At 56.5% G+C, this 13,672-nt stretch overlaps 1 protein-coding gene across 1 annotated transcript in view; it reads left to right on the top strand.

Annotated features, from left to right (window-relative positions):
* The window catches only part of CCDC57 (coiled-coil domain containing 57), a 76,138-nt gene that overhangs the window by 52,266 nt on the left and 10,200 nt on the right, over positions 1 to 13,672 (top strand). The window contains exons 20-22 of the mRNA XM_047706932.1: positions 5,370 to 5,470; positions 11,252 to 11,383; positions 11,852 to 12,068. Of these exons, the coding sequence (XP_047562888.1) occupies positions 5,370 to 5,470; positions 11,252 to 11,383; positions 11,852 to 12,068 (450 nt within the window). The remainder of the gene's footprint in view (positions 1 to 5,369; positions 5,471 to 11,251; positions 11,384 to 11,851; positions 12,069 to 13,672) is intronic.

Consider the following 13,672-nt stretch of genomic DNA (forward strand, 5'->3'; position numbering starts at 1 on the left):
GGCGTTTCAGAGCAGTTTTAGGTTCAGAACTGCCTCCCGCAGTCAGCATCCCACCACAGGGCCTCCGTGGTCGCAGGCCATGAACCTCCTGACATGCCATCGGCACCCGAGTCTGTGCTGACATCTGGGGTCCTCTTGGTGCTGGACGTCATACAGGTTGGGACAGGTGTGTCACCACACATACCCGCCACGGGACTGTGGGTGGCATCGTGCAGAGGAATTTTACAGAAACCCTCTGTGCCCTGCCTGCGTGTCCCTCCCCTCCCTGGGGGCCACTGACCCTTTCACCGTCTCTGTTCTGCCTTTCTCCCAGGGTCGCACAGTTGGAATCAGGGAGCACAGAGCCTTTCATGTCTCCTTATCGTGTCATTTTCCTGATGAAGTTTTTGTTCATGAAGAAATGACTTGCGGGGGACGTCTGGGTGGCTTAGTCGGTGAAGCATCTGCCAGGGTCCCGGATCGAGACCCGCACTGGGCTCCCTGCTCATCTGGGAGCCTGCCTCTCCCTCTGCCCCTCCCTCCGCATCATGCTCTCTCACTCTCAAATAAAATCTTAAGAAAAAAATTATTTGGTAAAAAACAAACAAACAGATTAGGGACCTAGCTTTAGTTAGCCTGCTAACCCACCACTACTTACTAGGCATGTGTGTATGAATACTAAAATCACTATTCGCGTTTATTATTCATTATTACACATGCATCTAAAATCCTGGTGTAAAACTATCCCACCGTGGAAGCAGTGATTTTCAGTCATGTTGTGTGTCCTGCTTGACTGAGACTCGTGCCGGGCTGGCTCTTGGACGCCAGTGTCTCCCACGTGACCGCGGCACAGGGGCAGCGCACATGCTTGTCAAAAATGATGGTACCGTGACCACTTTCTCGAATGATGGTTTGGCTCGAACAAGAACCTGGCATTTTCTTACAACCTTTTTTAAAGCAAATGTCCCAGTGTCCTCAGAGAAATTGGCCCTCAGTCGGAGCTCTGTCCTTGGGGAGGGCCTCCCTTTTCTCTCTGGCTGCCTTTCTCCTGTGTTACTGGCTGGTGTCTGGACTAGATCAGTTTGCCTTAATTTTACCTGCTCAGGAATTGGTTGGTTTTCTGAAATCTTAAGACTTATCTTAGAATCTTAAAACTTAGGACTTATGAAATCTTGGTTGGTTGTTCTTCCCATTGTTTGAAATTCTCAGCCATCGTTTCTTTAAAGACTCTTCGTCTGGTTTGTTTCTGACCTCTTCTGGAGATCTCATCAGACCTGCTGGAAGCCCCTCCCTCCCTCCATCCCTCCCTCCCCCTCCTCTCCTGCCTCCCTGGGGTTCCCCAAAGGAAATGCTGGGAGCCAGTGGATGGATTCCTTTATCTTTATAAGGAGGTTACATATTGTGTTTGTTCATTTCTTTCATTGGTTTTTTATCTTTCCCTGATTTCTTTAACAGTTACCTTATTCTTGTTTAGTGATTGCGTCTGCATCTGAGGGCTGCTGTGGCTGGGCCTTGGGGATCTGGAGGGGCAGGATTGTTGGTACGATTATAGCTTCCAGACAGTCTGCCGTTATGCACTGGGTTTTCTAGTTCACCCGAGTAGGAGAGTTTTAGAATTTTTTAGTTATTTTTAAACACGTGTTGAGTTTTACTTTTGAATCTGTTCTATTAAGCAGTCTTATCATACTTACTTACTCACATTTTTTTCTAAATTTATGTGTGTTTGTCCACTTGAACTGCCGAGATCCATGATTTTGTATTGAAATCTTGGTGCGGCCCCTGCGTTTCTGCTGGTTCCCCTTCCCTTCTTCCGGCGCTGCCACTTGGTGTGAAGTGCCCGCAGAGGTGCGGCTCAGCCTGCTCACACTGTGCGCCGTCCTTTCTGATGTCCGGTAACACTTGTCGGTATTTTTAATCAGGTGTTTAAAAGGGTCGTTTCCAGAAAGGTAAAATATGGCTCAAATAGCTATGAAAATGGGCAAAGGTTTAGGGTTTGCTTCTGTTCACTAGATAGTGAGGGGACCAGTCAGATGTTACAGCCAGTTCCAAGGAAAAGCTGGTACACAGATTTATCCGGAATAAAGAAACTGAATTACAGATGGAGACTGGGGCGCCTGGGGGGGACTCCGTCGTTAAGCATCTGCCTTTGGCTCAGGTCATGATCCCGGAGTCCCAGGGTCGAGCCCCACATCGGGCTCCCTGCTCTGTGGGAGGCCTGCTTCTCCCTCTCCGTCTGACCCTCCTCCTGCTTGTGTTCTCTCTCTCTCTGTCAAATAGATAAATAAATAAAATCTTTAAAATAAAAAAATAAAGACAACACCAAATGAAAACCTTTGAACTTATTATGCTTTTCAACCTGAAAGAAACAAAGAACAGCTACAATTCTAAACCAGCATCAATAAAACCAATATTATTCTTATGAGAATCAGTGGGCCACTAACTGATACAAGGTAGAACATAAATACCTAGTCTACCTAATTTGAGACTAATTTGAATCGTTGCCACTGAATTCAGTTGCAGATGTTTATTCTGGAAGATGCTATTATGAATGTCGCAGACTCCAATGCTGACAGTGGCTGTTCAAGATTAAATTTATGGAGCACCCAGAAAATAGGCTGAATTGAACCTGTAGACAGTTTTCAAACACTCCTTAGCAAGTTTTTTTTAAGACATAGAGGGCTATTGTTTTCCTATAAATTGGAAGTTTTGGTTTAAAATCAGCTTTCCCGGAACGCCTGGGTGGCTCAGTTGGTTGGACGACTGCCTTCGGCTCAGGTCATGATCCTGGAGTCCCAGGATCGAGTCCCACGTCGGGCTCCCGGCTCTGCAGGGAGTCCGCTTCTCTCTCTGACCTTCTCCTCGCTCATGCTCTCTCTCACTGTTTCTCTCTCAAATAAATAAATAAAATCTTTAAAAAATAAAATAAAATAAAATAAAATAAAATAAAATAAAATCAGCTTTCCCTTGTCACATGGCCATAAACCAAAGACCCAAAAATTTCAGATGATCCCAGACACTGCTCGGGCAAAAGCTGTCGCGCGTCAGCCCTTCGAGGGTTGAGCGCGTCGAGTTACCGAGTTACCGTGAGGAGGGGACGGTCAGCGAGACGCGGCCCGAAACCTTCCCGGCAGCGCAGCGGGTCGCAGTCAGCCGGCTCACCTGCCACCTCCAGGGCGGTTCCCCGTCAGTGCACTTGGTGACGGTCTCGTCCTTTGCCCCGAAAAGGCCCAGGGGCGGTTCGAGCTGGGCAGGAGCTGGGCAGGAGCGGAGGGCGCGCTGCCCGCTGCTCTGCCTGGGACCGGCCGCGACGCCGGTGTCTCACTTGCTGCTAAAGCTTGGATGTGCGCGAGGCGGAGCGGGGGCAGCGCGGGGGCAGCGGGGGCAGCGCGGGCAGCGGGGGCAGCGCGGGGGCAGCGGGGGCAGCGCGGGGGCAGCGGGGGCAGCGCGGGGGCAGCGCGGGGGCAGCGGGGGCAGCGCGGGGGCAGCGGGGGCAGCGGGGGCAGCGCGGGCAGCGGGGGCAGCGCGGGGGCAGCGGGGGCAGCGCGGGGGCAGCGGGGGCAGCGGGGGCAGCGCGGGCAGCGGGGGCAGCGCGGGGGCAGCGGGGGCAGCGCGGGGGCAGCGGGGGCAGCGGGGGCAGCGCGGGGGCAGCGGGGGCAGCGCGGGCAGCGGGGGCAGCGCGGGGCAGCGGGGGAGGGACCCCGGGGCCGGGACCTGAGCGCCCCCCCCCCGCGCCGCCCGGCTGCCGTGAGACGGACCAGCTCGTCGGACCTTGTCCGAGCGGGAGCCGCTCCGCTGGCAGCTGGAGGCTGCGGCTGGGCAGGGCCACCGTCCCCCGGGGCCTCGGAGAGCGCGACTGCGGAGGGTTGTCCCCCAGCCGGGTCCGCGGCCTCCGGCGTCGTCCCCGACTCGCGCCGCGCCCTGACCCGCCCGGCCGCGGCTCCCTGCGGCTCCCGGGGACGCGCCGCCCGCTCTGGCCCGAGCGTCGGCGTCCGGAAGGCCCGGGGAGACACGAGGCCGCTTGGGAGCGCTGCCCTCCGGGTGTCGGAGCGGAGGCGCCCAGGGGTCAGGCGCGGCCGCGGAGGGCGGGAGCGGGTGGGGCCGAGCCTGCGGCCGTGTACACGCGTCCCCGGGGACGAACTCTGGGCCCGCGTGAGTTCGGCTCTGGCCCGAGGAGTCCACGTGCTTCCCGACGGGGGCCCCCGAGATCCTGCCTCGGAGCGGGGGGAGCGGGGCGGCCCGTGACCCCCGCGGGCGCCTGAAGCCGCGGGCGGGAGCAAACCGCGCGCACCCGCCGGTGTTGGCGGACGCTCCGGCCGGTGGCGACGTCTGTCCACGACGCGCGGCGAGAGGCTCCCAGCGGCGAAACGGCGGCGACAGCGCGCGCTGCGACGGAGGTCTGCGCCCGCGTCCCTCGGAGGGACCTTCCTCGGGGTGCGGCGACGCGGCGGGCGAGAGGACGGAGGGCAGGGGCGCGGGCCCGCGAGCTCGGGCGAGGCCGCTGCGGAGCTGACCGTGGGGCGCCTGACCTTGTCTGCGCAGCCCGCGGCCGCCTCGTCGAGCCTCCCTCCGCGCGCGCTGTTCTCTTTGGTCAAAGCAGAACTTTTCCACAGCCGCGGCGGCCTTTTGCTGCTGGTCCCCGACCCTGCGGCGCGGGGCTGCTCGGGGCGGCGCGGGGCTGCTCGGGGCGGCGCGGGGCTGCGGTCTCCGCTTCCGCCCCGGCTCGCAGCCTGCGCGTCGCGGACGAAGGAAAGAAACTCATCTCCACACCCGGCCCCGCGTCCTTTTGTGTCCCGGACAGATGCGCACCGAGCACTGGGGGTCCCAGCGCGGCGTCCCGTCGGCCGTCGGCGATTCTGCTTTGGCCGCGCACCGCGCACCCCGCAGCGTCGTTCCAGGTCGCCCCGGCCTCGCCGGAGCCCCCGCACGCTCGCTCCGAGCGCTCCCCCGGCGGCAGGCGGCCCCGCCACGCGCCGGGCCTGGATTCCGAGACCCGGAGGCGCCGGAGCCCGCACGCCGCGCGCCGGCCGCCGGGAACCCTGCCCGGTCCGGACGCGCCGCGGAGGCTCCTCGCGCGTCTCCAGGGTGTCCCCGGCCCCTGCCCCCGCGGCCGCGCCCCGGCTCCCGGCCGCCCCGCCCGCGCCCCGCCAGACAGACGTGCCGGGAGCGGGGCCGGCCGAGCCGCGCCCGCCGAGTGCTTGTGCGGCCACGGGGGGCCAGAGTGACGGACACTCGGAGAGCAAACCCCGTCGGCGCCTCGTCTCGGTCGCTGGAGCACGAGGTCCTGACCTCAGGGTGGTGAGTTCCAGGCCCACATAGAGCTTCCATGAAAACCAACCAACCAAACAAAAACACCAAAAAGAAGCAAATCCTTCTCCTGCCCTTGTTTCTAGGGGAAGCGCCTCATCACCCCCTGCCCGGCCCCAAGGTCCAGAACCGGAGTGTCACCTGCGAGGCCCCTTTGGGACAACTGCAGCCCCGTTTTGCAGCTCAGGTAATTCTCCTTTATCTAAGAACTGTCCCTTTAGTACCTGTTTACGGGTCACCTGAGTGTGGAATTTCATTACTGACATGGAAAACCCAGTGAGCATGGCTGCAAAGTCCTCTGATGTTCACACCCAAGTGTCGCTACCAGTAACATCTCAGTGCGTCTCCTCCTGTTTCCGTTTTAAATATTCGTTTATTTATTTTAGAGAAGGGGCCTGAGGGAGGGGGAGAGGGAATCTCAGGCAGACTCCCTGCTGAACTCAGAGCCCCGGTGGGGCTGTCTCCCAACTCTGAGATCGTGACCTGAGCTGAACCCAAGAGTTGAGACCAGAAGTCGGACACAACCAGCCGAGCCAGTCAGGCACCACTCCTGCTGATTTTAAAATGACCTAAGTAAATAGCAAACATAAAATTACCAATTACATCATATGTATGTTTTACAGTAGCCTTACCCATCTGGGCATTATTTTTCCTTTTTTTTAAAGATTTTACTTATTTATTTATTTGAGAGAGAGAACAGTGAGCGCACACACACACCCAGAGGCAGAGGGAGAAACAGGTGCCCCACTGGGCAGGGAGCCTGACACGGGGCTCGACCCCAGGACCTTAGGACCATGACCTGAGCGGAAGGCAGACGCCCAACTGACTGAGCCCCGCAGGCGTCCCCTATTTTTCAAATCTTTACCAATATGGTGAGTTAAAAAAATTTCATCTTTTAGAATTTTCTTGTTTCTTTGGTGGTATTAAAGCCTGTAATCTATTTATTGGCCATATACATTTCCTCTTTTGTGGGTTATTTATACACATGCTTTGCTAATCGTTCTATTGTGTTTGTACTTGTTAGTTCTCTTGAGTTCCTTATCAGTGGAGGAACTGCTACTTGTCCATTATAGCCTTTCCCAGAGTTACCTGCCTTATCCTTTCTTTGTTTTCTTAATCCACCGGTAACTTTTTTTAATATGGTGAACTCTTGTCGGTCTACTTTCACGATTTATTTCACTGTGTTTTTTCTCTGTTTCAAGTTTAAGTAAATATCTACCCATTTTTTCTAGCTTTTCTGTTTCACTGTCATAGTGCCCTTAAGTAATTATCCTTTTTCTCACTGTTTTTTTTTTCAAGATTTTATTTATTTATTCAACAGAGAAAGAGAGAGATCACAAGTAGACAGAGAAGCAGACAGAGAGAGAGGGAAGCAGGCTCCCCGCTGTGCAGAGAGCCCGATGCGGGGCTCGATCCCAGGACCCTGGGATCATGACCTGAGCCGAAGGTAGAGGCTTAACCCACTGAGCCACCCAGGCACCCCTTTCTCACTGGTTTTGAATGGATTTTTCTTTAATCATCTGTTAAACATTTAAACTCTTGCTTATGTCTTTTTCAAATTCATTTTTTATTTTGAAATAATTTCAAATTTACACAGAGTTGCAAAAATAGCACTATACTCTTCACCTAGACTTACCAGTTAGTTGTTAACTGATCACTACATTTGCTATGCCATTCTCTTTCTTCCCTCCCTCTGCCTCCCCTACATTTTAGATAGATGGATAGGTGATGGGTGGGTGGATGGACGATGGACGGACAGATGGGCGGTTGGATGACACACATAGACACATGAACATGTGCACGACTTTGTTGCTAGACCAGCTGTGGTGCAGGTGGTACGTGAGAAGACGGGCCTCGGTGCACCCCACGAGAGCCCAGTAGACTCTGAAAGTTTGATTTCATGTAATCTTCCTGTCATGAAACAGATTTTTTTCAACTATTTAAAAACATAAAAACTATTTTTAGCTCATGGGCTGGACAAAGGTGGGGATTTGGCCTCTGCCAGGTGTGGCTTGCCAAGCCCAGGTCTACATACTGGTCTGTATACGTTCTTTTTGTCGAGTAAATACAACAGTGGCTCATCCATTCTTCTCTCAGGGGACAGTCAGGGTGTTTTTTGCTGTAAACATTGTTACGAAAGTCCTCTGGCACACACATGTCAGCATCCCACAGATGGTGTGTCTGTCACAGCTGACGAGCCCGCACGGACACGCCATCGTCACGCAGAGCCCGTGGCGTACGTCACGGCTCGCTCTCGCCGCTGTGCGTTCTGTGGGTTTGCACATGTGTGTAATGACGTGTGTCCACCATCACGGTCTCCTACGGAGCAGTCTCGCCATCCGACAATTCTCTGTGCTCTGCTCATCCTTCCCCCGTCCCAGCTCTGTCCTTGGTACCCACTGATCTTACTGCCCCCGGCTCTGCTGTTTCCAGAACGTCCTGGGGTTGCGATCCTGTGCTCTGTGGCCTTCTTTCTCCGGGGAACGTGCATGTGAGCTGCCTCACGTCTTCCCACGGCTGGAAAGCTCACTTCTTCCCTCCGGGAGGCATTCTGTCTGATGACTGTACCCGTTTGTTCATCTCGAGGCTCTCTTTAAACTAACCTTTTCGGGGCGCCTGGGTGGCTCAGCAGGTTAAGCCTCTGCCTTCCGCCAGGGTTATGATCTCAGGGTCCTGGGATCGAGCCCCGCATCGGGCTCTCTGCTCAGCAAGAAGCCCGCTTCCCCCTCTCTCTCTCTGCCTGCCTCTCTGCCTACTTGTGATCTCTCTGTCAAATAAATATTTTAAAAAAATAAATAAATAAACTAACCTTTTCTAGCTATTGCGGGTGCTTAGGAGCAGAGTTGGCTTTTTTTTTTTTTAAGAGTTTTTATTTATTTGTCAGAGAGGGAGAGAGAGAGCGAGAGCGCACAAGCAAGGGAGAAGCAGGCTCCCGGCTGAGCAGAGAGCCCAATGCGGGACTCGAACCCAGGTCACTGAGATCATGACCTGAGCCAAAGGCAGATGCTCAACCCACTGAGCCACTCAGGCGCCCCCATAGTTGGCTTTTATGAAATGTTTTGTATCTGGCAACTCTGCAGAACGGATCGGCACTAACACTTGTGGCAGCCGTTTTCCTGTGTTCTCTGTGCGGATGGAGAGCATCTGTGGTGAGGGTGTGGCTCCTCCCCTCACAGTCCTGTCTCATGCTGCTGTCCGGGATTCCCATGCATCACAGGGAATAGGGCCATCCGCACCTTTGTCCTGTTTTATGGAATGCTCTTTTGCATTTTTTTTTGGTAACAATTTTATTTTTTTAATCAATCTCTACATGAAACGTGGGGCTCAAACTCCGTCCCGAGATGAAGAGTCATGTGTTCCACCAGCTAGGCCCGCTAGGCGCCCCAAATGCTTTTTGCATTTTACATTCACGTAGAAAGTTTGGTATTGACTTGGGTATTACGTTGAATCCTACGAAATGGCCACTTCTGTGAGTCAAAAGTGGTTAAATATCAGCAATTTCATGCAGCTCGACCTCAGACAGACCCTTCGTCAGTTAGAAGTGCTTTCTCCTCCTGCTCTACTGAGTTCTTACCCAGAACAGATGCTGCGTTCCGTCTGCTCATGCTTCTGACTCTAGCCCGATGACCACGACCTGGGGCCCGGCCGGCGGGATGCCACTGTCCTTCCACAGAGGTTACGGCCTCCGGCGTGCCAGCCACCTGCGTGTGCGGGCCAGGCGTTGCTGCCTTCAGAGTCGGCTCCTCACTAGCTGTTCCGCATGACGAGGAGCTCCTGCCTGTCATGAGCTGATGGCGGTAGCAAGCACGTGTCTTGGCGCTGTGTGTAGTGTGTCATTTGCCAACGTTCGGTTTCCTGGAAGGATAGGGGAGTTTCCTAAAGTCTTGAGACTAACCTTACCTGCTCGTGCTCTACCAAGGTAGTCTCCAGTGTGTGGCTTTGCCTTTTCCGTTCCTTGGCAGTGAAGTAGCAGCTGGGAGACAGATGGCCCGTTCCACCGTGGGCTGGCGTGAGCCCCAAGGTGGCCCGAGCAAGGTAGCTGTGTTCAGGTTCTACGTTGACCTGGGGTCCGGGCACGAGGGCTGGGTGGCCAGCCAGGAGAAGTGGCACATCTGGAGACAGCTGAAGTCAGGGTTCGTTGTGGGATGGCTTTGGAATGTGAGAGCGGGCAGGAACCCGGCTGCTGGGCCGTGGGGAGGCGAACGGTGGCTTGGGCTTGGCGAGACCCGAGCTGCCCATCCAACACGTCCGTCGGGCACACACCTCACGGGGCTGGGGGTCGGGGGCCTTCCACTGGGCCGAGACACAAGTCCTCGGCAAAGGGCAACGTCTCAGTCACGGGACAGCAGGGACAGCACGAATGGCAGGGACAGCGTGGACAGTGCCCGAAATGGGTCTGCAGGAGAGGCCTGCACAACGGCAGTGGTCTGCCCGACGAGGCGACGCCGGCCTGAGAACCTGGGCAGGGCTGGCCACAGAAAAGGGGCCGAAGACCATGGCTACTTCCACCAGAGGACCCCATCCCCCGCACGGCCCCCTGTCCTGGGGGACCCTTCACTGCTTGTGGGACTTGCTGTGAAGCACTGAAGTACCAGCAGTTCGTGACTTTCCAACCTGCATTGATTAAAATTCTAAACTCGTGTTGGAAGAAAATCTCCCAAGGTGTCGCATAGATATGCCTGTTCTCTGTCACAGTAAAATGTGCGCGTTGCTCCCTGGACCTCCACTTCCTTCTGGTGCATTAAGTACCGTCTTACACTCTATGAACCCCTCCAGACCACAGAATTCACTACCCCAGTGAGATGACTCCTTTCTTACAACTTGGGAGAGGACGACCCCTGAGGCCCACTCTCTGAACCAGTAGATAAATAAGCAGCGGGTACGATCGGAAACCACAGAGAAGGGCGCCTATGAGGCGCGGTCGGTTAAGTGTCTGACTCTCAATCACGGCTCAGGTCGTGACCTCAGGTCCCAGGATCGAGCCCCGTGTCGTGTAGTGTCGTGTCGGGTTCCCTACTCAGTGGGGGGTGAGAGTCTCTCTCTCTGCCTCTGTCCCCCCGCCCACTCGAGCTCACTCACTTTCTCTCAATAAATGTTTAGAAAAAGAAAAGAGGGGCACCTGGGTGGCTCAGTGGGTTAAGCCTCTGCCTTCGGCTCAGGTCATGATCTCAGGGTCCGGGATCGAGCCCCGCATCGGGCTCTCTGCTCAGCAGGGAGCCTGCTTCCCCCTCTCTCTCTGCCTGCCTCTCTGCCTGCTTGTGATCTCTCTCTGTCAAATAAATAAATAAAATCTTTAAAAAAAAAAAAAAAGAAAGAAAAAGAAAAGAAACCACGGAGGAAGAAGCCCAGGGAGTCGCTCAACAAACACGAAAAGCCCGTTCATCATCAGAGCCGGCTCGTTAAAACCAAAGACGTGCATGCATTACTCAGTCCAGTTCAAATATTAATCCCACGAGAGCAGAGAAGAGCGGCGCTGTGGGCCTGAATGTCCTCCGGGGCTCCAGGAAGATGCTGGGGGTCTGGCCGGCTCCCGCACGAGTAGCCCGCTGCTCAGCATCTGCCCTAGTGCGGCTCCTTTTAATTCCTCCGTTTTCTTCCAGGTTTCTGTTCAGTGCCTCCTAAGACTCCTTACAGTTCCCCTCGACGGCTCGGCGGGCGTCCCCTCGGAGGGTGGGAGGGCCCTGCCAGCAGACTGAGGGGCACGGGGGTAGGGGCACGGGGGCCAGGCCGCGGGAAAGCGGTCTGTGTGATGTCTGGGCGCTTGGTCTCCTGAATGCCGGAAGGGGTACTTGGGGACACTATTCATCCTGGCGGGTGGACGTGACATTGCCCCTCCTTTCCCAGCTGCCACTGACCTGAGCGAGTCCCTGACACAGGGAGTCCTTCCTCATCTCGGGGGAGGCCTTGGTAACACAGCCCATCAGCTGTCACCGACACCAGATTCCTTCTCTTTGCATTTCCACGGCAGGGCTCTGAGAACACCAGGAAGACCCGTGTCTCCGAGCGCTCGGGGAGGGTGCAGCCCCGCCGGGCCCAGACAGCTGGGAGAACCCAGCCTCCGCAGGGCCAGGCCGCGGGAGCAGTGACAAGGTCAGGGCAGGTACGCTGGGCCGAAGGTGCTGGGACACCACACCCCATCTCAGCACGGGAGCCAGCTGCGGGCAGCAGAGCGCCTGGGGTCCTAGCAGGGGGCTGCTGCTGTGGCCACCCCAGACGGTCCTCTTAGGATGGAGGGAGTTGCCTCTCATGCCTCCGCAGAGTGGGCGCACCCGGGGCGCGGGGGGGCGGGTGGGCACGGATGCCAGAGGGGGCCTTGGCGCAGCCAGAGACGTGGGCTCTGGGGCATCTTTCCATGGAGACCAGACTGCTTTGTCCTTCCAGGGTCCGTAGGAATCCCAGCTGGTCCCGCACTGGCCAGCCAGTGGGCTTGGGAGCATGGGCCTGTCCCCAGGGCCTCTGCGCGACAGTCCCTGAAGCCTCTGCCCAGCCTGGCCAACAGTCTTGTCGCTGACTCCAGGGGCAGGGAGAGCCGGCTCTGGGGTCATTCTGTCTTTGTTTACTTCCGTAGCGGCAGCACCAAATGTCTGCGGCGACTTGCAGATGCAGTTGGCACAAAGAGAACCGGTCCCCAAAGCCGCGCCCGGCTCACGAATGCCCCGTGGAGAGTAGGTGCCCGGCTGGGAGCTCCTCCTCGATGGCCAGCTGTCCCCTCCAGGACACGTGGAAGTTACTGCACCTGGGATCCAGCCCCTCTGGCCTCACGTCCCAGGACGACTTGGCACCAGGTAGGCTGGGGCAGGCTCCAGGGTCCTCAACAGGCCAGGCTTGGCCCCTGGCCGCCGACAGAAGCCACAGGCAGAGAGACGGCAGTGGTGACATGAGAAAGATTATTTCAGGGACGTCGTTCCTGGGAGGCCAGCGGACCAGCGTTCAGAACCCTCCAAGTGCAGGAAACACGTCCCAGTTTACGTAGGGACCACATGGGACAAAGGTCCATGAGTGCGGGCAGGCGGCCGTGACAGCCAGGTTGGTCCCTGTCATGGGATCAGTCACGGGGATCCCGCTGGCTCAGTCCTTCCAGCTCGAGGGGAATTTCAGTCCCCACTGGGGACCCTGCTCTCAGGGTCTCAGAGAGAAGCGGGAAGGCAGAACTTGAGCCACGACCGTCTGGCCGGAGGTCAGAACAGAGGTGAGATGTGCTGTCCCCACCGCTGCCTGGCGGGGCTGGATGACCACTATCAGGCTGACATGCAGACAGACACATGGCATTCTTTCTGCCTGTGCGGGCTCCTGTGCGGGCGCTCCGGCCACGTCATTCCTGGGCCCATCCGCGGGGGTCCCCTCCCTGGGGAGCTGTTGCATCCACCTGGGAGACCAGCACTCTCTGTGCCAGCCGGCCTCACAAGCCCCGCTCTGTCCTTGCCCTAGTCCCGCCTGGTGCTCTCGATGTCCGAAGGATCCACCTAGAGGGCCCACCTCTCGGGGAGCTGCATGCCGCCCCCCCTTGTGGCAAGAAGGCAGAGGGAGGGCAGCCCGTGTGGAGCCCCTCGGGGATCCGTGTGCACAGAGTGTCCCCGCTCTGGCTCTGGCCCCACGCAGCAGGCTCCGTTGGGTCGATGTGCCTCAACCTGTGTGACCGTTGTCCTTGCTGTGGACTTTGTGGGTTATTTCCAATCTTCTGTCACACGTGTCCTGTTATAGTGAAGGGCCTTGCAGCCCGCGGGGCGGGGCCTTGCTTTGTCGGTTCCGGAAGCCGCCGTCCAGCGGGGCTCTGGCAGTGTCTGCAGCCGCTGGGGTTGGGAGGTGGTGGCCCTTCCCGAGTCCTCACTTCTTCTCCTCGCCTTCAGGTCCCTGCCCCTTTGTACATGGAGTTTGCTGTCTTTGTCTTACTGATTTGTGGGAGCTCATCATTTATGATGGAAATTAGACCTTTTCTAAAACATGAATTACAGATCTCACCACCCCAACACCTCCCAGGTTCTTATTTGACTTTAAAAAAATTTTTTTTAACATTTTCATTTTTAAATTCAATTAATTAACACAGAGTGAACTGTTAGTTTCAGGGACGGAGGTCAGTGACGCGTCGGTTGCTCACAACACCCGGTGCTCATCGCATCCCATGTCCTCCTCAGTGCCCGTCACCCAGTGCCCCCGGCCCCCCAGCCCCGGCCCTCCAGCCACCCTCGGTCTGTTTCCTGTGGCTAAGGGTCTCTTACGGTTTGTCTCCCCCAATTTCGTCTTGTTTTGTTTTTCCCTCCCTTCCCCTTTGCTGCTGTCTTCTTTCTCAAATTCTTCGTATCAGTAAGATTCTATGATAACTGTCTTTCTCCGACTGACTGACTTCGCTCAGCATAACACCCTCTAGTTCTGTCCATATCATTACAAATAG

This window comes from Lutra lutra, chromosome 16 (assembly GCF_902655055.1).
Source record: "Lutra lutra chromosome 16, mLutLut1.2, whole genome shotgun sequence".
Taxonomy (NCBI): Eukaryota; Metazoa; Chordata; class Mammalia; order Carnivora; family Mustelidae; genus Lutra; species Lutra lutra.